Below are 24,068 nucleotides of genomic sequence, written 5' to 3'. Positions count from 1 at the left end.
GTTAGCATTCTGAAACTTTGCACAAGTACTGTTGCCCTCTTATATTTTTCACTGAAATTGTCCCCATCATCGCGTCTAAATATTTGTTTTATCTTGTTCATTTTAAAAATGATGATACAAAAATAAAACTTGTTTTTTTTAATTTTTTATCTAAACCAGATCTATTGTGTTATATTCTCCTACATTCAATTCACATGTACACAAACTTCAGAGTGTTTTCTTTCAAATGGTACCAAGAATATGCATATCCTTGGTTCTGTGTCTGAGCTACAGGCTGTTAGATTTGGGTATGTCTTCAGGCGGAAATTGCACAAAGTAGGGGGGAGCTCTAAGAGGTTTAACAACAACCCTCTCAAACATTTGCAATGATGCTTCCATTTGTTTTACCTCTGACACAAAGTTGTCAGATTCAAATCTTGAGAAGAAAACATTCAGCTCATTAGCCATGTTCTGGCCCTCATGTGTCACCGTGTCAGCGTGCGCTGCACCTAGCCTGCCACAGGAGTCACTAGTGTGCGATGGGGACAAGGACATCCCTGCTGGCCAAACCCTCCCCTAGCCCGGATGACGCTGGGCCAATTGTGCCCCATGGGTTACCCAGTCACGCCCGGCTGCAACAGAGCCGGAACTCGAACCCAGAATCTCTAGTGATACAGCTAGCAGTGCGATGCAGTGCCTTAGATCACTGCACCACTCGGTAGGCCCGTAACCAAGCATTTTTTAGAGTGAGGATAAAACTAAATGGAATGGAGAAATCCTAGGGGAAAGCCTTTCGACAAGACATTGGGAGAGAAATTCACCTTTCAGCAGGACAATAACCTAAAACATAAAAACAATACTACACTGAGTTGTTTACTAAGAAGACAGTGAGTGTTCTTGATTGTCTGAGTTACAGTTCTGACTTAAATCTGCTATAAAATATATGGCAAGACTTAAAAATGTCTGTATAGCAATGAACTGCAACTTTGCAGAGCTTGAAGAATTTTGAAAATAATAAAGGGCACATATTGCACAATCCAGGTGTGCAAAGCTCTTAGAGACTTACCCAAAAAGACAGACAGTTGTAATTGCTGCCAAAGGGTGTTTCACACATGCACACTCAGCAATAGTTTGTGAAAAATATCCTTTCTATGTTACTGTGTTACATTCCAATATATTCTTCTCAAGATAAAATACAGTGAGCTCCAATTTTTGTTGTTGTTTTGGCTCTGTACTCCAGCACTTTTGATTTTAAAGATATAATGACTTTGAGGTTAAAGTGCAGACTGTCAGCTTTAATTTGAGGGTGTTTTCTATTTGTGTCCAATAGAAATTAATGGTAAATAATGTATTGTGTCATTTTGGAGACACTTTTTTTTTTTTACCCCTTTTTCATGGTATCCAATTGGTAGTGGTTACTGTCTTGTCTCATCGCTGCAACTCCCGTACAGACTCAGGAGAGGCGAAGGTCGAGAGCCATGCGTCCCCCGAAACACAACCCAACCAAGCCGCTTCTTGACACAACGCACATCCAACCCGAAAGCCAGCCGCACCAATGTGTCAGAGGAAACACCGTAAACCTAGCGACCTGGTCAGGGTGCACTGCGCCCAGCCCGACACAGGAGTCGCTAGTGCGCGATTAGACAAGGATATCCCTGCCGGCCCTGCCGGCCAAACCCTCCATAGCCCGGACGACGCTGTGCCTATTATGCGTCGCCCCATGAGCCTCCCGGTCGCGGCCGGCTGTGGCAGAGCCTGAGCTTGAACCCAGAGTCTCTGGTGGCACAGCCTTAGACCACTGCGCCACCCGGGAGGCCGAGACACTTTTATTGTATATAAGAATATATGTTTCTAAACACTTCTACATTAATGTGGATGCTACCATGATTATGGATAATCCTGAATGAATCAAATATCATACCCCCAAGACATGCTAACCTCTCACCATTACAATATGAGGGGAGGTTAGCATTTTTGGGGGGTATGATTTTTATGCCTCTGTAACTTTCTCATTCATTGTATCATTTCAAATCCACAGTTCTGGAGTACAGAGCCAAAAATAACAACACATTTGTCATTGTCCCAATACTTTTGGAGCTTACTGTATATGTGTGTTGACTGTAAAAAGGGCACAACTCACATACAGACACACATACACACAAAATACAGAGATAATATACATTTGTGACTGAAGTTATTTGAAATGGCTTGAGGGGGAATTAACGTTAAAGCAACGTGTCAGTGTGCACTTTGTACAAATGCTGGATTATCAATGACTACATTGTCTGTTCCTCCTTCAAGTATGATTTTCCTTCTGTCATTTACCAGTTCGAGAGAGAGCAACTCATTTTTTCTTTCCAATTCATGCAAGCAGAAAAGCATGCAGTCAGAAAGTTACACATCTCCCACTCCTTTCCCTCCATCACTCACAAAAGCAGAGTAGTCTGACATTGATATATTCAACGGGCTGATCAAATTCGTCTTGCAAATGCTCAATGAATGCAACAAGAAGTAATCTGTGGGTTCAATTCCAACAGGGGCCATTCAGAGTCACAGCTGGGAAAGTCAGTTGACAATAGTGGTGGCAGATAGAGAAAGTAGCTGCTGAAAAGGCAGTAATAAAATGATTAAATATGCATTACCTGTGTTCAGATTCATGGATGGAGAAGATGACTCCTGACGTGGAGGTCTTCTGCTGGATGGAGGCCAGGAAGGTAAATTCACTTTTACTCCTGAAAAGCTCCACCACCTTCTCTGTGATGTGGGCGGGTGCGTGGACTGCTCTCCCCACATCTGGGGGATGAAAGAGAAAGAACAGCAATTAGGGAACGGCATGTTCGCCGCTTTCACAGTCGACATCCTGTCTGCCTGTTAAGGTTCAGGCATTAGCTAGCAGGGGAAAAGAAGACAAAGTGTTTGCGTCCCAAATGGCAACCTGTTCCCAATGTTGTGCACTACGTTTGACCAGGGCGCATAGGGCCATTTGGGACACACTGAGGCACGGCCTGAAACACTGCTGACTTTCACCAAAACAGTACTGTTCACCAATATGGTTCTCTTTTTCAATGAATGCCATCTCTAATGACAAAGAAAGGCATAGCATCGTATGCATTATTCAACGTAAAGATTAACACTAACACACACAGTATTAAGCAAGAAAAATGATGTCACCCATTTACCTGGATGCGGTCCCAACCCAGAGGTGCGTTCAACACAGCAAATCTTTGAAATAATTAGGAGGATAATGTCCACTAACAAACTCAAACTCGTTTTGCAAGTACACCAGCAAAATCTCTATCTATGAGGCACATGAGACACGCGAAACAGGTCATGGACGTGTTCATTAGGGCACATAGTAACAAAATGCTTCAAAGCGTAGTGCAATGGAACACCAAATCGAGTGTTTCTACACTGAACAAAACTATAAACGCAACATGTAAAGTGTTGGTCCCAATGTTTCATGGGCTAAAATAAAAGATCCCAGAAATGTTCCATACGCACACAAAGCTTATTTCTCTTAAATGTTTTGCACAAATTTGTTTACATCCCTGTTAGTGAGCATTTCTCCTTTGCCAAGATAATCCATCCACCTGACAGGTGTGGCATATGAAGAAGCTGATTAAACAGCATGATCATTACATAGGTGCAACTTGTGATGGGGACATTAAAAAGCCACTCATCTGCCACCATCACTTCATTTTTCTGCATGACAATGCATGGCCCCATGTCGCAAGGATCCATACACAATTCCTGGAAGCTGAAAATGTCCCAGTTCTTCCACGGCCTGCAAACTCACCAGACATGTCACTCAATGAGCATATTTGGGATGCTCTGGATTGACGTGTACAACATCGTGTTCCAGTTCCCGTCAATATCCAGCAACTTCGCACAGCCAATGAAGAGGAGACAACATTCCACAGGCCACAATCATCAGCCTGATCAAATCTATGCGAAGGAGATGTGTCGCGCTGCATGGGGTAAATGCTGGTCACACCAGATATTGAATGATATTCTGATCCACGCCCGTACCTTTTTTTTTAAGGTATCTGTTACCAACAGATGCATATCTGTAATCCAAGTCATGTGAAATCCATAGATAAGGGTCTAATGAATTTACTTAAACTGACTGATTTCCTTATATCAACTGTAACTCAGTAAAATATTTGAAATTGTAGCATTTAGCGTTTTATATTTTTGTTCAGTATAATTGGACCAATTCAGATAGTGGCTGCCCCCCATGGCAGGCTTGTAAACCTCTCTCAGTTGGTGCCAGAGTCCTGCCGATGTGATCCACATCCGCCGTGCCCTCTCCACTCAGCCTCCACGTTATAACTGGCACAGGACCAGGCACAGACACTGACTGACTGACCCACATTAAAAAATACTACAGTTACATTTACTGTAGTGTTTTTGCAGACTGTAGTATGCTGTAGTATTTACTATAGTATACTACGAATCAAATAAATTATTATCCATTATTAAAGTGACCAGTGAGTCCATGTACATAGGGCAACATCCTCTAAGGTGCAGGGTTGAATAACCGGGTGGTAGCCGGCTAGTGATGGCTATTTAACAGTCTGATGGCCTTGAGATAGAAGTTGTTTTTCAGTCTCTCGGTCCCACCTTTGATGCACCTGTACTGACCTCGCATTCTGGATGGTAGCGGGGTGAACAGGCCGTGGCTTGGGTGGTTGATGTCCTTGATTATCTTTTTGCCATTCCTGTGACATCGGGTGCTGTAGGTGTTCTGGAGGGCAGGCAGGGTGATGCGTTGGGCAGACCGCACCATCCTCTGGAGAGCCCTGCGGTTGCAAGCACTGCAGTTGACATACCAGGCGGTGATATATCCTGACAGGATGCTCTCAATTGTGAACCTGTAAACATTTGTGAGGGTCTTAGGGGCCAAGCCAAATTTCTTCAGCCTCCTGAGGTTGAAGAGACGCAGAGGAACTTGAAGCTTTTCACCTTCTCCACTACTGTCCCGTCGATGTGGATAAGGGCATGCTCTCTCTACTGTTTCCTAAAGTCCTCCATCAGCTCCTTCGTTTTGTTGACGTTGTCAGAGAGGTTATTTTCCTCGCACCACTCCGCCAGGAACCTCACCTCCTCCCTCTAGCCTCTCAAAGAACTTCATGATAGATAGTCATTTAGGTCAGTAACCTTTGCTTTCTTGGGTACAGGAACAATAGTGGACATCTTGAAGTAAGTGGGGACAGCAGACTGGGATAGGGAGAGGTTGAATATGTCCGTAAACACACCAGCCAGCTGTTCTGCGCATGCTCTGAGGACGCGGGTAGGGATGCCGTCTGGGCCATCAGCCGTGCAAGGGTTAACACATTTAAATGTCTTACTCACGTCGGCCACGGAGAACGAGAGCCCACCGTTCTTGGGAGCGGGCCACGTCGGTGGCACTATGTTTTCTTCAAAGCGGGCAAAGAAGGTGTTTAGCTTGTCTGGGAGCAAGACTTCGGTGTTCACGACGTGGCTGGTTTTCCCTTTGTAATCCATGATTGTCTGTAGACCCTGACACATATGTCTTGAGTTTGAGCCGTTGAATTGCGACTCCACTTTGTCTCTGTACTGACGTTTTGCTTGTTTGATTGCCTTATTCCCTCCATAAGTACTCTGTTTGTATTTTTTTTTTGTATTTTCCAGTCACCTTGCCATGGTTAAATGTGGTGGTTCGCGTGGTTAAATGTGGTGGTTCGCTTTGTTCAAATATCAAATTACACCTTAGTGCACTCTTTTTAACGCATTTTTATTTTGCCCAGTTGAGCTAAATAGCCTCCTCATTGGTCAAATTAGTGCACTATATATAGGGAATAGGGTGTAATTTCAGACAGATAGTAGCCGTGTCCGAATACCAATATGTATGTTCTAAATAGTAGGAATATAATAATGTATGCAAAAATAGTATTAAACTATGTGAAAATCGAGTATGCTTTAAATGCCAGGATGTTCAACTTTTTATCTAGTAGAATTCACTACACACTTTTTAGGAAGAAAATCATATTTTCTGAGTCACTTGTGTTTGACAACAGCTGATAATCATCTGATAATCAGATAAGGAGACTCGCTGTACCTAAATGAACAAATGATGTGAATCAACACATTTGTGCATTAGATTATCCATTCTCATGACGGGTGTTGATATTTGTTGTCTACAGCATTTGTTTTTACTAAACAGTAGGCTACGTTCTAAATGGTATGTAGTACGATTACTACATAATAGGCCTATGTAGTTTTAGTAAGTAGTAGGCAAGACAGATTTTGGATATGGCCAGTGTATCCCCCTACATAGTGTCTACTGCTATGCTGCCCTGATGGAAGGATGAGTCAAGGAGAAGAGAAGGAATCCTGCCAATGTAGTGAGAAACTGGCTGAGACTGATGGAGTCCCTTCTTTTTAGGCCACTGTCTGAGTCACCACCAACACATACCAATCCAGCTGGCCAGATTCACTTCATAGCAGATAATAATGTATCACTAATCTGAGGCCATATGTATCAAGCGTCTCAAAGGAGTGCTGATTTAGGATCAGTTTAGCCTTTAAGATCACAATGAATACGATTAAATGGATAGGGGAAACTGATTCTAAGCCATCTTTATACATACGGCCCCTGGTCCTTTAGTCAATGAATGTCTGTGAGACAAGTAAGCTAAACAAGGAATCCAACTCTGAGAGGAATGGAGAGTGAGACGGTGTCCGATTGAATATACTGTAATCCCAAATATACTGTAATCCCATCTCCCTTAACCTATCACCCTTGTGGGAATTGGCCTATATGGATTGGGCTAAATTGAAATGTTTCTTACTGAAGAGATATGAAAAGCATATGCATAACCATGGTAGCAATTAAAAGGGAGCAGTTTAGATTGTGAAAATTATTAGACTAAAGATGAGGACACAAAAGTTCACCTGACACAAGACTGAATCCAAACTGATTTTATGTGCATTTTACATCTTGTGTTCTTTTTGCAGCATTTGATGATAATGAAATCTGAAAATACACTGGATACACTTAGTAACGTGATAAGAATATCTAAGGAAAATGTTCAATGTGCAACATAAGACAGCAAAAATATTCAAGGGTTTGAGTGAGAGGCCTAGTTAGTGTTTCCAAGTAGCCACACACCTTTCAATACACTTTTATGACTCAAAGAAGAGTCTTCAACTATAAGGTGCTTTCTTGAGCTCTTCGAGCTGTGCCATTGAGGGCCTAGAGCAAGCACTATTGTAGTTGTTTTGTTTAGAACACAGCCCTGCTTCCCCGCCTTTACACAATTACTGTTGTTGTTTACGCAATCCCAAAATGGTCCATTAGAAATCACAATCTGGGTCAGGTGGGCATAATTTGAAAGCTTGTTATATTGCCAACATGTCTAGCTAAATATAAAATGTGATCTTACAATGTTAGGTTTTTGACAAGGCAATTCACAGAAGCAGATCAGAATTTTGGTGAGCATAGAATGGAGTCATGAGTGCATTCAGATGTGTGGTCCGCAGCAAATTGTACTCACAATACAACAAACCTTGGCTAATTCTGTTCAGGACAACTCAGAGTATAACATCACTTCATCTTGCAACTATACATCAAACATAGTGATGATAGATGTTGACACTGTTTACTACTTGAGTTTTATGATACGGAAATGTGAAGACCACATTTAGACTCAAGGGTGTTTGGCTTACTTGCATGTCATCAAAGCGGTACTTAATATAATCCTCAACGTCTCATCTTTCAAAATACATTGTTCTTGTAATTTACAGCATTTACCTCAGTCAGACAACAAAACATTTGCAGAGGTTGCCCAATTAGCTGGATGGATAGGGGCAACATCTTGTTGTCCACAGTGTTCAAATTCAGAATGTCTTTTAGTCAAAACCCATAAAGAGCTGTGAAGCGGAGACCCTAAGCTCTGATCTCATGTTTAGCATGTAACTGTACAGCCACTGCAGTCCAATTTGGGCATTTATCAGTGTCCAAATCTGCCATTTTCAACCTGTATAATACGGGTACGAGTGTAAAGGGCTATGTTGGGCCCCATTATCTACATCCTGCCCTTTGTCTTAAAATGGCGCCGGAAGAAATGGCAGCAGTTTTACGGGCGCCCAACTTAACTTATTTTCAACATAATGTTTCTGCAACCGTATCTGACGGCAAAAAAGAGCTTCCGGATATCAGGACAGCGAACACTCATCTCGGATTAGAATAAGATTTTTTCTTCCACAAGCAAGACGCACAGGACATTCTCCAAACACGCGACAGGGCCAACATCCCCGTTATTTGCAAGAGGAAGAGACACAGGTAGAGACACAGAAAGCTGCCTTTACCATCAATACTACTCGCCAACGTGCAATCATTGGACAATAAATTAGACGAGGTACGAACACGAATATCCTACCAACATGACATCAAACATTTTAATATCCTATGTTTCACGGAATCGTGGCTGAATAACGACATGGACATTCAGCTAGTGGGATATACGCTGCACCGGCAAGAAAGAACAGCACACTCAGGTCAGACGAGGGGGGGGGGGGGGGGGTCTGTGCATATTTGTAAACAACAGCTGGTGCACGAAATCTAAGGAAGCCTCTAGATTTTGCTCGCCTGAAGTAGAGTTTATTGTGATAAATTGCAGGCCACACCGCTTGCCTAGAGAATTTACAGCTATACTTTTTGTGTCTGTTTTTTACCACCACAGACAGATGCTGGCACTAAGACCACACTCAGTCAGCTGTATAAGGAAATAAGCTAATGCAAACAGAGGAAAAATAATTTGAGATCCCCTGTACTTCACACACAGAGAGGCACACAAAGCTCTCCCTTGCCCTCCGTTTGATAAATCCGACCACAACTCTATCCTCCTGATTTCTGCTTACAAGCAAAAATTAAGGCAGGAAGCACCAGTGACTCGGTCTATAAAAAAAGTGGTCAGATGAAGCAGATGCTAAAACTACAGGACTGTTTTGCAAACACAGACAGGAACATGTTCCGGGATTCTTCCGATGGCGTTGAGCAGTAGACCACATCTTTCACTGGCTTTATCAATAAGTGCATTGAGGACGTCGTCCCCACAGTGACTGTACGTACATACCCCAACCAGAAGCCATGGATTACAGGCAACATCCGCACTGAGCCAAAGGGTAGAGCTGCCGCTTTCAAGGGGCGGGACTCTAACCCGTAAGCTTACAAGAAATCCTGCTATGCCCTGCGACGAACTATCAAACAGGCAAAGCGTCAATATAGGGCTAAGATTGAATCTCACTACACTGGCTCCGACACTCATCTTATGTGGCAGGGCTTGCAAACTATTACAGACTACAAAGGGAAGCACAGCCACGAGCTGCCTAGTGACACGAGCCTACCAGACGAGCTAAATCACTACTATGCTCGCTTCGAGGCAAGCAACACTGAGGAATGCATGAGAGCATCAGCTGTTCCGGACGACTGTGTGATCATGCTCTCCGTAGACGACATTATTAAGACTTTTAAATAGGTCAACATTCAGAAGGCTGTGGGGCCAGACAGATTACCAGGACGTGTGCTCCGGGCATGTGCTGACCAACTGGCAGGTGTCTTCACTGACATTTTCAACATGTCCCTGATTGAGTCTGTGGCATCTCTATGATGCCAGAATAACAACTGATATATCCCTCAACGTAACCAAGACTAAGGAGATGATTGTGGACTACAGGAAAAGGAGGACCGAGCACCACCCCATTCTCATCGACGGGGCTGTAGTGGAGCAGGTTGAGAGCTTCAACATCAAGAGCATACTGACTGGTTGCATCACTGTCTGGTACGGCAATTGCTCGGCCTCTGACTGCAAGGCACTACAGAGGGTAGTGCGTACGGCCCAATACATCACTGGGGCTAAGTTGCCTGCCATCCAGGACATCTACACTAGGCGGTGTCAGAAGAAGGCCCTAAAAATTGTCAAAGACCCCAGCCACCCCAATCATAGATTGTTCTTTTTACTATCGCATAGCAAGCAGTACCGGAGTACCAAGTCTAGGACAAAGGCTTCTCAACAGTTTTACCCCCAAGCCATAAGACTCCTGAACAGGTAATCAAATGGCTACCCGGACTATTTGCATTGTGTGCCCCCCGCAACCCCTCTTTTTACCCTACTGCTACTCTCTGTTCATCATATATGCATAGTCACTTTAACCATATCTACATGTACAAACTACCTCAATCAGCCTGATTAACAAGTGTCTATGTAGCCTCGCTAGTTTTATAGCCTCGCTACTGTATATAGCCTGTCTTTTTACTGTTGTTTTATTTCTTTACCTACCATTTGTTCACCTAATACCTTTTTTGCACTATTGGTTAGAGCCATTAAGTAAGCATCTCACTGTTGTATTCGGCGCACGTGACAAACTTTGATTTGATTTGGGTCAAAACCTCTGCCACTCCAACCTTGACTTCCACTGTTACTTGTTGCGCATGGAGGGGTCAATGTGCGGGAAGAATGCCACACATTGGTTATATCCGAACTGTGATTTGGTGAATAATGTCATTGCTCTTATTTAAATTGCCACAAAAAAATCTAATTTAAATCATTGTTCAAAACAAAGATGTGTTTGGCCTTGTCACGTTCTGACCTCAGTTTTTTTATTATGTCTTTGTTTTAGTATGGTCAGGGCGTGAGTTGGGTGGGTTGTCTATGTTCCATTTTTTATGTTGTGTTTGCTTATGGCCTGGTATGGTTCTCAATCAGAGGTAGGTGTCGTTAGTTGTATCTGATTGAGAATCATACTTAGGTAGCCTTTTCCCACTTGTGTTTCGTGGGTGTTTGTTTTTTGTCTCTGTGTCTTCACCAGACACTGTTTCGTTTTTGTTCATTCTCCTTGTTATTTTGTTTTTGATGTTCAATGTTAATAAATTATCAACATGGACACGTACCACGCTGCATATTGGTCCGATCCTTCATACTCCTCGTCAGAGGAAGACGAATATCGTTACAGAAACACCCACCACCAAAGGACCAAGCAGCATGGTAAAGGGCAGCAGCAGCGATCTCAGGACTCCTGGTCATGGGAGGAGATTCTGGACGGCAAGGGACCCTGGGCACAGGCTGGGGAATATCGCCGCCCCAAGGCAGAGCTGGAGACAGCGAAAGCTGAGAGGCAGCGGTATGAGGCAGCACGGCAGCGCGGCTGGAAGCCCGAGAGGCAGCCCCAAAAATGTATTGGGGGGGGCACACGGGAAGTGTGGCGAAGTCAGGTAGGAGACCTGCGCCAACTCCCCGTGCTTACTGTGGAGAGAGGGACCGGGCAGGCATCGCGTTATGCCGTGAGGCGCACGGTGTCCCCGGTGCGCAGGCATAGCCCGGTGCGTTACAGCGCAGCGCCTTGTATCGGCCGGGCTAGGTTGGGCATCGAGCCAGGTGCCATGAAGCCGGCTCAGCACATCTGGTCTCCAGTGCGTCTCCTCTGGCCGGGGTACATGGCACCAGCCCTATGCATGGTGTCCCCGGTTCGCCAGCACAGCCCAGTCCACCTCGCCGCACTGGCCTGGCTACGGGGAGCAATTCAGCCAGGTAGGGTTGTGCAGGCTCGGTGCTCGAGACCTCCAGTGCGCCTTCACGGTCCGCTCTATCCGCTCGCACCAGCCCTCCGGTGGCAGCCCCCCGCACCAGGCTGTCTCTCCGTCTCCTCCCTACAGGTGCTCCCGCCTGTCCAGCGCTGCCAGATTCTCCAGTCTGTCCTGAGCTACCAGAGTCTACCGTCTGTCCTGAGCTGCCAGAGTCTCCCGTCTGTCCTGAGCTGCCAGAGTCTCCCGTCTGTCCTGAGCTGCCAGAGTCTCCCGTATGTCCTGAGCTGCCAGAGTCTCCCGTCTGTCCTGAGCTGCCAGAGTCTCCCGTCTGTCCTGAGCTGCCAGAGTCTCCCGTCTGTCCTGCGCTGCCAGAGTCGCCCGTCTGTCCTGAGCTGCCAGATCCGTCAGTCAGCAAGGAACTGCCAGAATCGCCCTTCCCTCCGGAGCTGCCGGAGTCTCCCGCCTGTCCGGTGCTGCCGGAATCTCCCGTCCGTCCGGTGCTGCTGGAATCTCCCGTCCATTCGGGACCCGTGGCTTGGGTCCCCAGTCCGAGGCTGGCGGCGAGGGTCACCGCGTTAAAAAGGCCACGGAGGCGGGTAAAGGGGCGGAGAAGGACTATGGTGGGTCCAAGTCCTGCGCCAGAGCCACTGTGCTACACAGCAGTTCACAATTCTCTAGCAAGCAGAGAGAGTACTTAATCAAAGCAGTGCATTGTTTTTAATTATTTTGTTTTAAGCCTTTCCCAAACCATAGCCCTAACCTTAGCCACTCAGAATTAACCATGTAATTCGCGGAATTAATATGTAAAAAAAAAAAAAAGACATTCATCCAATTATGGAAAATTACAAAGTGAAACTATGAGATCAGGTTGATAGTATAGTCTGCTTTACGCTAAATCTGGAGAAGAAAAAAAGTATGTCTGACTGGTGGGAAAGAAAAGCATTTCTTCGGTTTCAGGCCAAATTATAATAAAGGTGTCAATTGCAGAATATGCAAAGATATTATCAGGGAAAGGGATGAATGGAAGATAAACCTCTGTCAACATTTAAAAGTCCATCATCCTGCTGAGTTAGCTACTCGGGGGTAGGAAAGATGAATATGCTGGTGTTCCTTGACAGAAATCTTTAGGTAGGCCGAAGAAATGGTAAAAAAAAGAAAAAATACTTGACCTAATAGTTCCTCATTGCACTTTTTAATTTAATTTGGAATGTAGCATATATTTCATTCTTGATGCATCTTATTTGAAAAATTATTTTCATCCTTATTTTGTTATGGCTACTTAATTTTGTAACTTTTTGGCCAAAATTTTGGAATTGTACAGTATGATTGGCAAAAGTCATATCCTAATAGGCCTATTCATTTTTATAATTTTTAAGTGTTAAAGAGTGATATAAATAATCATTTTTTATTTATTTTATATTTAGGATTTTTACAGTTCGATAGGCAAAAGGCATAGCCTAAGGATAATAGACCTACTCGTTTTTAGCCTAAGCCAATGTTCATTCAAGTGTTATAAAGAATGTTATAGGCTAAATTGCCCTTTACGCAATTCAAGGACATTAATAAACACTTTGACAATATTATAAATATTGGTTTATAAGTTTAAATTGTCAACGTAACATTTACCGCAACTTTTATTGACTATTTGATTTGCAAAGAGGGACTTTTCGATGGCACAATTTATTTTTGGTCAAGTAAGCAGCTGTTTTAAACTTCCTATTCGATTAGTCTATCCTGGAATTGTTTGTTCTATCCTGGAATTGTTTGTTTTTTGTAAAATAGTCAGAATTAAAACAGAGTTTGACCAGTCTTGATTAGTCGGCTCTGGAAGGTAATGGTTCTTTACACATGCTAATAGACTCTAACACCTTGTCTATTGTACTCATTTCACTCCCCAGTTCACCTCAGCAGGCAATCTACTCCAAACATTTATTTAGTAGTCCTTCAACCAAGTTCAGACATTTAAAAAAGGTCTTAAGAATGATAGATTATAAAGTTAATTGAGTCTATATTCATACAATCATCAATGAAAAATCCAACATCAAAGTTTACTTGAAGTGTATTTTAAAATAGCAACACACTTAAAACAATAAGATGAAAAAAACAAGCACGGCAATAAAAGACATCAAATGTTATGAAAGAATATAAAACACATTGATTAATGTCCAAGCTAAAAAGGCAAATAGGATTTTAACACCTCAAGCAGTTTCACTGTACAATGCAAAGTTCTGTAAAAGAAAAAGGAAAATAAAACATATCAAAAGTATGAAACACAAACAATGATGAATAATCAAACATTTTTTATCGCTACAATTTAAGAAATAAACAGTTGCTTTGCTCGCAAATTCCCAATGCTAGCACCCTTGACATCTCATAGTTTCACCTCCAAGTAGGCTAAACAAGTCCTACAAGCCCTAATTTAGTCGCATCTGGACTACTGCCCAAGTTCCACAAAGAGGGACATAGGCAAAATACAGTTAGCCAAGAACAAAGCAGTATGGCGGGCCCTTAAATGTACATGGAGAGCTAACATCAATGACATGCATGTCAATCTCTCCAGGCTCAAAGTAGATGAGAGATTGATTGAATCACTACTTGTCTTTATTAGAGGTATTGACCGAGCTGTCTGTGCAAACGACTAGCACACAGTTCAGACACCCATGAGGACACCCCACAATACATGCCACAAGGGGTCTCTTCACATCCCCCAAGTCCAAAACAGACTCCAGGAAATGCATTGTACCACACAGAGCCATGACTACATGGCACTCTATTTCACATCAAGTAACTCACGTAAGAGGTAAAATCATTAACATTTTTTTTTTAAACAACACTTTACGGAAAGCAGACTGTGAGGAGACACACACACACACAAAGGCACACACACATATACGCTAGCACACATTCATACATTGTAATATTGTTGAATGTTTGTATTATACATTTTGTAGTGTAGATATGTTGTGGTGTAATTGTATTTTTTCCGGATTCCCATTAGCCGCTTCCAATGCAACGGTGACTCTATTTTTTTGTTTTCTGTGTGACGTAAGTTTCTTAATGTGTTTGGACCCCATGAAGAGTACCTGTTGCCTTGAGAGCAGCTAATGGGGATCATTAATAAAAACAAACACACATACAAAATCCCTAAAAAACAGCCCTGCTTGAAACTGGTACAGTTACTGTCTCTGTAATCCTGGCAAATTGCACTTTTTACCGGCAATATGCACAGCGCTTCATAATTCTCTGAACTGGAATAAACTGTGCCTTGCCCCAAACCTCAACAGGGGGCTTGAAATTATATTGATTCAGATGTTTCAGGAACCAATTTACATGAGCCATGAGATGAGAAATGTGTGTGTCTTCATGTGCTGGATCAACAAGCACATCACAAGAGAACAACTGTGTTACTATGCCTGGTGTTAGCTCTACATCTGGTTGAATGTGCCCATCTGTCTGTCAGTGGCCTACCACTTTATAGTACACATGAATCGGAGGGCCTGTTGTCCAGACCTCTGGCGGTCTCTATGGGGGTGCCACAAGGGTTCAATTCTTGGGCCGACTCTTTTCACTGTATATATCAATGATGTCGCTCTTGCTGCTGGTGATTCTCTGATACACCTCTATGCAGACGACACCATTTTGTATACTTCTAGCCCTTCTTTGGACACTGTGTTAACAAACCTCCAGACGAGCTTCAATACCATACAACACTCCTTCTGTGGCCTCCAACTGCTCTTAAATGCTAGTAAAACTAAATGCATGCTCTTCAACTGATCGCTGCCCACACCCGCCCGCCCAATTAGCATCACTACTCTGGACGGTTCTGACTTAGAATATGTGGACAACTACAAATACCTAGGTGTCTGGTTAGACTGTAAACTCTCCTTCCAGACTCACATTAAGTATCTCCAATCCAAAATTAAATCTAGAATTGGCTTCCTCTTTCACAACAAAGCCTCCTTCACTCATGCTCCTAAACATACCCTTGTAAAACTGACTATCTTACCGATCCTTGGCTTCGGCGATGTCATTTACAAAATAGTCTCCAACACTCTACTCAGCAAATTGGTCTATCACAGTGCCATCTGTTTTGTCACCAAAGCCCCATATGCAACCCACCACTGCGACCTTGTATGCTCTTGTTTGCTGGCCCTCACTTCATATTCATATTCGCCAAACCCACTGGCTCCAGATCATCTATAAGTCTTTGCTAGGTAAAGCCCCGCCTTATCTCAACTCACTGGTCACCATAGCAACACCCACCCATAGCACACACTCCAGCAGGTATATTTCACTGGTCATCCCCAAAGCCAACTCCTTCTTTGGCCACCTTTCCTTCCAGTTCTCTGCTGCCAATGACTGGAACGAATTGCAAAAATCACTTTCACATATCTCCCTCACTAACTTTAAGCATCATCTTTCAGAGCAGCTTACTGATCACTGCACCTGTACACAGCCCATCTGTAAATAGCCCGCCCAACTACCTAATCCCCATGTTGTTATTTATTTTTGGTCTTTTGCACCCCAGTATCTCTACTTGCACATCATCATCTGCACATCTATCACTTCAGTGTTCATTTTAAATTGTAATTATTTCCCCACTATGGCCTATTTATTGCCTTACCTCCCTAATCTTACTTAATTTGCACACACTGTACATTGATTTTTATATTGTGTTATTGACTGTATGTTTGTTTATCCCATGTGTTACTCTGTGTTGTTTTTGTCGCACTGCTTTGCTTTATCTTGGCCTTGTTATCAACTGGCCTACCTGGTTAAATAAAGGTGAAATAAAAAAAATAAAATTAAAATGAAGAGCGAAAACCTCTTCTTTGATCGGTGCTTATAACCTTTCCCAGCATATATATCTTATCATGTTGTTCTGTCAACTGTACAATGGTGAGATCATCGTTTGGATACATTAATGTGAAGACACTATACAGATAATTACACCTTCACTTGCTATGACAAACAGCTATTTAGGGGGCAGGCAAACAATGTCTGAGCTCACTGCACATTCAACACTGGTCAGTTCCTTAAGCTCACTCTGATCAATGGCATGTAAATACTTGGTACCATCAGGACCTACAGTGGGGCAAAAAAGTATTTAGTCAGCCACCAATTGTGCAAGTTCTCCCACTTAAAAAGATGAGAGAGGCCTGTAATTTTCATCATAGGTACACTTCAACTATAACAGACAAAATGAGAAAAAACATTCCAGAAAATCACATTGTAGGATTTTTTATGAATTTATTTGCAAATTATGGTGGAAAATAAGTATTTGGTCAATAACAAACGTTTATCTCAATACTTTGTGATTGCCAACAAAGGGTATATAACAGAGGTCAAACGTTTTCTGTAAGTCTCCACAAGGTATTTTGGCCCATTCCTCCATGCAGATCTCCTCTAGAGCAGTGATGTTTTGGGGCTGTTGCTGGGCAACACAGACTTTCAACTCCCTCCAAAGATTTTCTATGGGGTTGAGATCTGGAGACTGGCTAGGCCACTCCAGGACCTTGAAATGCTTCTTACGAAGCCACTCTTTCGTTGCCCGGGCTGTGTGTTTGGGATCATTGTCATGCTGAAAGACCCAGCCACGTTTCATCTTCAATGCCCTTGCTGATGGAAGGAGGTTTTCACTCAAAATCTCACGATACATGGCCCCATTCATTCTTTCCTTTACACGGATCAGTCATCCTGGTCCCTTGGCAGAAAAACAACCCCAAAGCATGATGTTTCCACCCCCATGCTTCACAGTAGATATGGTGTTCTTTGGATGCAACTCAGCATTCTTTGTCCTCCAAACACGACAAGTTGAGTTTTTACCAAAAAGTTATATTTTGGTTTCATCTGACCATATGACATTCTCCCAATCTTCTTCTGGATCATCCAAATGCTCTCTAGCAAACTTCAGACGGGCCTGGACATGTACTGGCTTAAGAAGGGGGACACGTCTGGCACTGCAGGATTTGTGTCCCTGGCGGCGTAGTGTGTTACTGATGGTAGGCTTTGTTACTTTGGTCCCAGCTCTCTGCAGGTCATTCACTAGGTCCCCCCGTGTGGTTCTGAGATTTTTGTTCACCGTTCTTGTGATCATTTTGACCCCACGGGGTGAGATATGGCATGGAACCCCAGATCGAGGGAGATTATCAGTGGTCTTGTATATATTCCATTTCCTAATAATTGCTCCCACAGTTGATTTATTCAAACCAAGCTGCTTACCTATTGCAGATTCAGTCTTCCCAGTCTGGTGCAGGTCTCCAATTTTGTTTCTGGTGTCCTTTGACAGCTCTTTGGTCTTGGCCATAGTGGAGTTTTGAGTGTGACTGTTTGAGGTTGTGGACAGGTGTCTTTTATACTGATAACAAGTTCAAACAGGTGCCATTAATACACGTAATGAGTGGAGGACAGAGGAGCCTCTTAAAGAAGAAGTTACAGGTCTGTGAGAGCCAGAAATCTTGCTTGTTTGTAGGTGACCAAATACTTATTTTCCACCATAATTTGCAAATAAATTAATTAAAAATCCTACAAAGTGATTTTCTGGATTTTTTTTCTCATTTTGTCTGTCATAGTTGAAGTGTACCTATGATAAAAAATACAGGCCTCTCTCATATTTTTAAGTGAGAGAACTTGCACAATTGGTGGCTGACTAAATACATTTTTGCCCGACTGTACGTGTATGTCATCTTTCATGACTGATTTCTAACACGTTTCTCACATCAAAGTCATTTGGCCAGACCATGTGTTTAATTTCTAGGGCAGTTAAAACCTTTCTCATTAACTGAACTAATATGCTGTGATTGTTGGTCTTCTATTTACCTCTGAACTATGAACTATCAGCAAACCTACCAGAGTAGTTACAAACAGCACAGAAATGAAATCATCAACATGCATTGATCACATCTATAATAATCCTGCAGAAAATTGCTTTAAAGCAGTATCCAAATCCATTGGATGTAGTGATCACAACATAGTAGCCATATCTAGGAAAACCAAAGTTCCAAAGGCTGGGCCTAATATAGTGTATAGGAGGTCATACAATATGTTGTGTAGTGATTCCTATGTTATTTATGTAAATAATATGTGTTGGTCTGTGGTGTGTAATGAGGAGCAACCAGACACTGCACTTGACACATTTGTGAAAATGCTTATTACATTTACAAAACAGTTACATCCCCTTGTATTGATGAGAAATTGAAAAAGTGTATGGTTGAGAGGGATGAGGCAAAAGGAATGGCATATAAGTCTGGCTACACAACTGATTGGCAAACGTATTGCAAATTGAGAAATCATGTAACTAATCTGAATAAATAGAAGAATAAACTATACTATGAAAAAAATATACATTTTATAAAGAATGATGGTAAAAAGTGTTGGAGCACCTTAAATTACATTTTGGGAAAAAATGCAAACTCAGCTGCATCATTTATTGAATCAAATTACTCATTCATCACAAACCCCACTGATATTGCCAACTACTTTAATATTTTTTTAATTGGCAAGATTAGCAAATTTAGACATGACATGCCGGTAGTACACATCCAAGTGTAACTAACCAAATTATGAAAGCGTTTGAATTCCATAAAGTGAGTGTGGAAGAGATGATTTTATAAATATTTTTTTGTCAACAATGACAAGCCACCGGGGTCTGACAACTTGGATGGAAAATGACTGAGGCCAGCACTGGGCAGCACTGCTGGCCCTTAAATGTACACTGAGAGCTAGCATGTCAATCTCTCATGGCTCAAAGTGGAGGAGAGATTGACTTCATCACTACTTGTTTTTGTAAGAAATGTTGACAAGCTGTTTAAACTACTAGCACACAGCTCGACACCCATGCACGCCACACAAGACATGCCACCAGAGTAGAGGTCGACCGAATATAATTTTTCAACCCCGATACCGATTATTGGAGGACCAAAAAAAAGCTGATACCGATTAATCGGACAATTTTTATTTTTACATTTTATTTGTAATAATGACAATTACAACAATACTGAATGAACACTTATTTTAACTTAATATAATACATCAATAAAAATCAATTTAGCCCCAAATAATGAATTAAATATTTTCAATTTGGTTTAAATAATGCAAAAACAAAGTGTTGGAGAAGTAAAAGTGCAATATGTGCAATGTAAAAAAGCAAACGTTTGAGTTCCTTGCTCAGAACATGAGAACATATGAAAAGTTGGTGGTTCCTTTTAACATGAGACTTCAATAGCCCAAGGTAAGAGGTTTTAGTTAATATAGTATTTATTGGACTATTTCTCTCTATGCCATTTGTATTTCATATCCCTTTGACTATTGGATGTTCTTATAGGCACTATAGTATTGCCAGTGTATAGCCGTCCCTCTCCTGAGCTCGAACCAGGAACCAGGAACACATCGACAACAGCCACACTCGAAGCAGCATGCAGAGCAAGGGGAATAACTACTCCAAGTCTCAGAGCGAGTGACATTTGAAAAGCTATTAGCGCGCACCCCGCTAACTAGCTAGCCATTTCACATCGGTTACACCAGCCATTAGGCTGATAGGCTTGAAGTCATAAACATTGCTGTGCTTGTGAAGAGCTACTAGCAAAACGCACAAAAGTGCTGTTTGAATGAATGCTTACGAGCCTGCTGTTGCCTACCACCGCTCAGTCAGACTGCTCTATCAAATCATAGACTTAATTATAACATAACACACAGAAATACGAGCCATTGGTCATTAATATGGTCGAATCCGGAAACGATCATTTCGAAAACAAAACGTTTATTCTTTCAGTGAAATACGGAACCGTTCGGTATTTTATCTAACGGGTGGCATCCCTAAGTCTAAATATTCTTGTTACATTGCACAACCTTCAATGTTATGTCATAATTACGTAAAATTCTGGCAAATTAGTTTGCAATGAGCCAGGCTGCCCAAACTGTTGCATATACCCGGACTCTGCGTGCAATGAACGCAAGTGTTACGGTTTACTTCCGTCAAAGGAGAGGAGGACCAAAATGCAGCGTGGTTATCTTCATACATCTTTAATAAAGATAATGACGATACAAAACAATAAACGTGAAAACCTAAACAGCCTTATCTGGTGCAAACAAACACAGAGACAGGAACAATCACCCACGAAACACTCAAAGAATATGGCTGCCTAAATATGGTTCCCAATCAGAGACAACGATAAACACCTGCCTCTGATTGAGAACCACTCTAGGCAACCATAGACTTACCTAGACAACTCTACTATACCACAAACCCATAACCTACAAAAACCCCAAGACAAAACACACCACATGTCACACCCTGGCCTGACCAAAATAATAAAGAAAACACAAAATACTAAGACCAGGGCGTGACAGCAAGAGAAATAACACAATTTCACCTGGTTAATATTGCCTGCTAACCTGGATTTCTTTTAGCTAAATATGCAGGTTTAAAACTACATACTTCTGTGTATTGATTTTAAGAAAGGCATTGGTGTTTATGGTTAGGTAGAGTCGTCCAACGATTGTGCTTTTTTCGAAAATGCGCTTTTGTTAAATCATCCTCCATGCGACACAGGACACGCTAGATAAACTAGTAATATCATCAACCATGTGTAGTTATAACTAGTGATTATGATGGATTGATTGTTTTTTATAAGATAAGTTTAATGCTAGCTAGCAACTTACCTTGGCATCTACTGCATTCGCGTAACAGGCAGTCTCCTTGTGGAGTGCAACGAGAGGCAGGTGGTTATAGCGTTGGACTAGTTAACTGTAAGACTGCAAGATTGAATCCCCCGAGCTGACAAGGTGAAAATCTGTCGTTCTGACCCTGAACAAGGCAGTTAACCCACTGTTCCTAGGCCGTCATTGAAAATAAGAATGTGTTTTTAACTGATTTGCCTAGTTAAATAAAAAGGTATAAAAAAATAAAAAATAAAATAACTTAAAAAATCGGCAAAATCGGCACCCAAAAATACCGATTTCCGATTGTTATAAAAACTTGAAATCGGCACTAATTAACCGGCCATTCCGATTAATCGGCCGACCTCTACACCCAGAGGTCTCTTCACAATCCCCAAGTCAAGAACAGACTATGGGAGGGGCACAGTACTATGTAGAGCTATGGCTACATGGAACTCTATTCCCCATCAAGTAACTAATGCAAGCAGTAGAATCAGATAAAAAAAACAGACAAAAATACACCTTATGGAACAGCGGGGACTATGAAGAGACACACACACACAGGTTCAGACACGCATACACACACACACACACTAGCACACTCACTCTACACACACACATACATTTTGTATTGTAGATATATAGTTGGGTAATAATGGTATATGATGTACTGTTTTATCTTTTGTTTTATGTGTGAGTGCCTTAATGTGTTTGGACCGCAGGAAGAGTAGCTGCTGCCTTGGCAGGAACTAATGGGGTTCCCTAATAAATACAAAATACAAAGGCAAACAAGCCAAGCATTTTGACTACTCAGTCCCCTCATATGTCCGGGCTGTGCGTAATGATGACCTCTCGGCTGCCATCCAACTTCTGACACCGATGTAGCAAACGGCGAGGCAGTGCAGTGAAAGGCAAGCACCCTACACATTGGGCCACTTGTTAGGAATTGCAATATGGCTCATATCGTGAGGATTGTTACAATGCATTGGTGATGTGATGATGATTAGTTCACCATCTGTTACCAACATTTGACCTAACATATTCTGGATAATCCTACAACCATGAGTCCGAGTTTAGGTAACCTACATTTTACAAATGAAATTAGTTTACCAAACATTCTCAAGATTCCACTCCAAATTAAAACACATTACTACAATTCACTGACAAATCAAACAGTGATCTAGCAATCAATTAATTCACAAATAGAGAAAGGAAGTATACATTACCTCGAAATAAGAAGGCTTTGCTATTGTTGTGAAGCCCTGCCACTTGGGTAATTCCATAAATTGCATTTGCGAAGTCAAGTTCATTGATGATATCTATCTGGTAGTCGGGATCTATTCCAAAGCCGATAACTGTAGGGGGAAAATATTATTTAGACATTGTCACACATTGGGTGCACAGTTACTATCACACATCCTCCCACCTATATGATGTGTATAACGTACATAATAAGCAAGGCACTTCTTTAATGATTGAGTTTGAGAATCAAACTTCAGCGTCTGCATGATACAACGAACTGCAACACAGTCAAATACATGCAGTCAAATACATGGGGATTGAATCCATGCGATTTCAAAGCACCTTCACCAAGGTACAGTGGCCATCATATCAGAGACAAAACGCGTAAATTGCATGGCACTAGACATCAGATACCATATAATGACAGATCATTTTAAATGAAAGTCTACATAATCCAAATGTTAGGCTTATTGTTGCATGGGAACAAATTGACTGCTGCATCAACCTGTGCGACACCTGTAATTTCTGTAAGGACTTTTGCACGTTATACAGATGTGGACTGACACAACAACAAACCCTACGATTTAGGAGATGATAACTATGCTATTTATCTGTACTATAAAACGAATTTTAAAAACATGTGATTTATAAAAAATCGATGAGGGGCAAATTGATTTAAAAAAAATAATTGATTAATAAAAAACCTACGAGAGACAAAATAACGATCGAGAAGCTTGCGCGCAAGTTGCTAATTAAGCTATGGAGAAGGAGAGGGTGGGTGCGCATTAAAAAGCTATTGCTGACAGAGCTGATAATGATGCCTAAACAATATGTAAACTAACTGCATATGTCTCAGTGTGAAACCTACCTGGTTTCGCAATGAGCACTACCGATAACAAAGCCACGTAAATATCCATTTGTGTGAAGTTGAACTGTACAGTTTCCTCAGAAATATCCGCCGTCGATCGCTTCGCTAGCAAACCACTTGCTCGGGTCTGTCTGCAAACTGCGCTCGTCTCACGGTTGCTGGGTGCAGAGGCTCGGAGCGTTCCACATCATGGAAATAGGGGTTCTTTCGGCGCGCACGTAAATTATCATGAATTTACTCTAAATACTATTTCCATCTATTCAATCGGCGATATTATTCACAAACCTTGACGAAGTCCACATTACCAATCCTCCTGGATTCAAATTAATCTACAGACGACATGTTTGCGCGGCGAAAATGAACCTTAATCCTCCCCTTTCAGTGACGATAGACACGTCCAATTCTGGAGGTGACGCTGGGGACCTGTAATAAGAGTTGGGATTCTAACAAGTAGGCTACATGTAATTACATAGCCTATTTGTTACGAATCATCATCTCTTACATAGCCTTTGTGCTCTTTTTTTGTTGTTGCAGATAATCAGATGCAGTATTTTTCACAACAGAAAAGGTCTATGAAAATGAAGATGAGATTAATTGAATCAGGCGGATTTCTTTAACCAGCTAATTCATAGTCAGGTCCTCATGAATGTGTATTTTTTTCGGGACTTCACGCTGTTAGCCTACATTCAATCCATAAACCCCTGACATGTGTCCGTCTCCTCGCTTTCCTCCCTTACCTCTAACTCGATCAATCTCTCCCTCCCTCTCGCCCTC

At 42.1% G+C, this 24,068-nt stretch overlaps 1 protein-coding gene across 1 annotated transcript in view; it reads right to left on the bottom strand.

The window, feature by feature from the left end:
- The window catches only part of LOC139412397 (protein kinase C-binding protein NELL1-like), a 373,856-nt gene extending 350,433 nt beyond the window's left edge, over window positions 1-23,423 (bottom strand). Inside the window, exons 1-3 of the mRNA XM_071159206.1 lie at window positions 23,295-23,423; window positions 22,411-22,539; window positions 2,622-2,772 (exon numbers count right to left, since the gene is read on the bottom strand). Of these exons, the coding sequence (XP_071015307.1) occupies window positions 2,622-2,772; window positions 22,411-22,539; window positions 23,295-23,343 (329 nt within the window). The 5' untranslated portion in view covers window positions 23,344-23,423. The remainder of the gene's footprint in view (window positions 1-2,621; window positions 2,773-22,410; window positions 22,540-23,294) is intronic.
- Between the last annotated feature and the right edge of the window lie 645 nt (window positions 23,424-24,068).

Source organism: Oncorhynchus clarkii, chromosome 6 (genome assembly GCF_045791955.1).
Source record: "Oncorhynchus clarkii lewisi isolate Uvic-CL-2024 chromosome 6, UVic_Ocla_1.0, whole genome shotgun sequence".
Lineage (NCBI taxonomy): Eukaryota > Metazoa > Chordata > Actinopteri > Salmoniformes > Salmonidae > Oncorhynchus > Oncorhynchus clarkii.
Note: the sequence above shows the minus strand (reverse complement) of the source record. Positions and strands in the feature narration are given on the sequence as shown.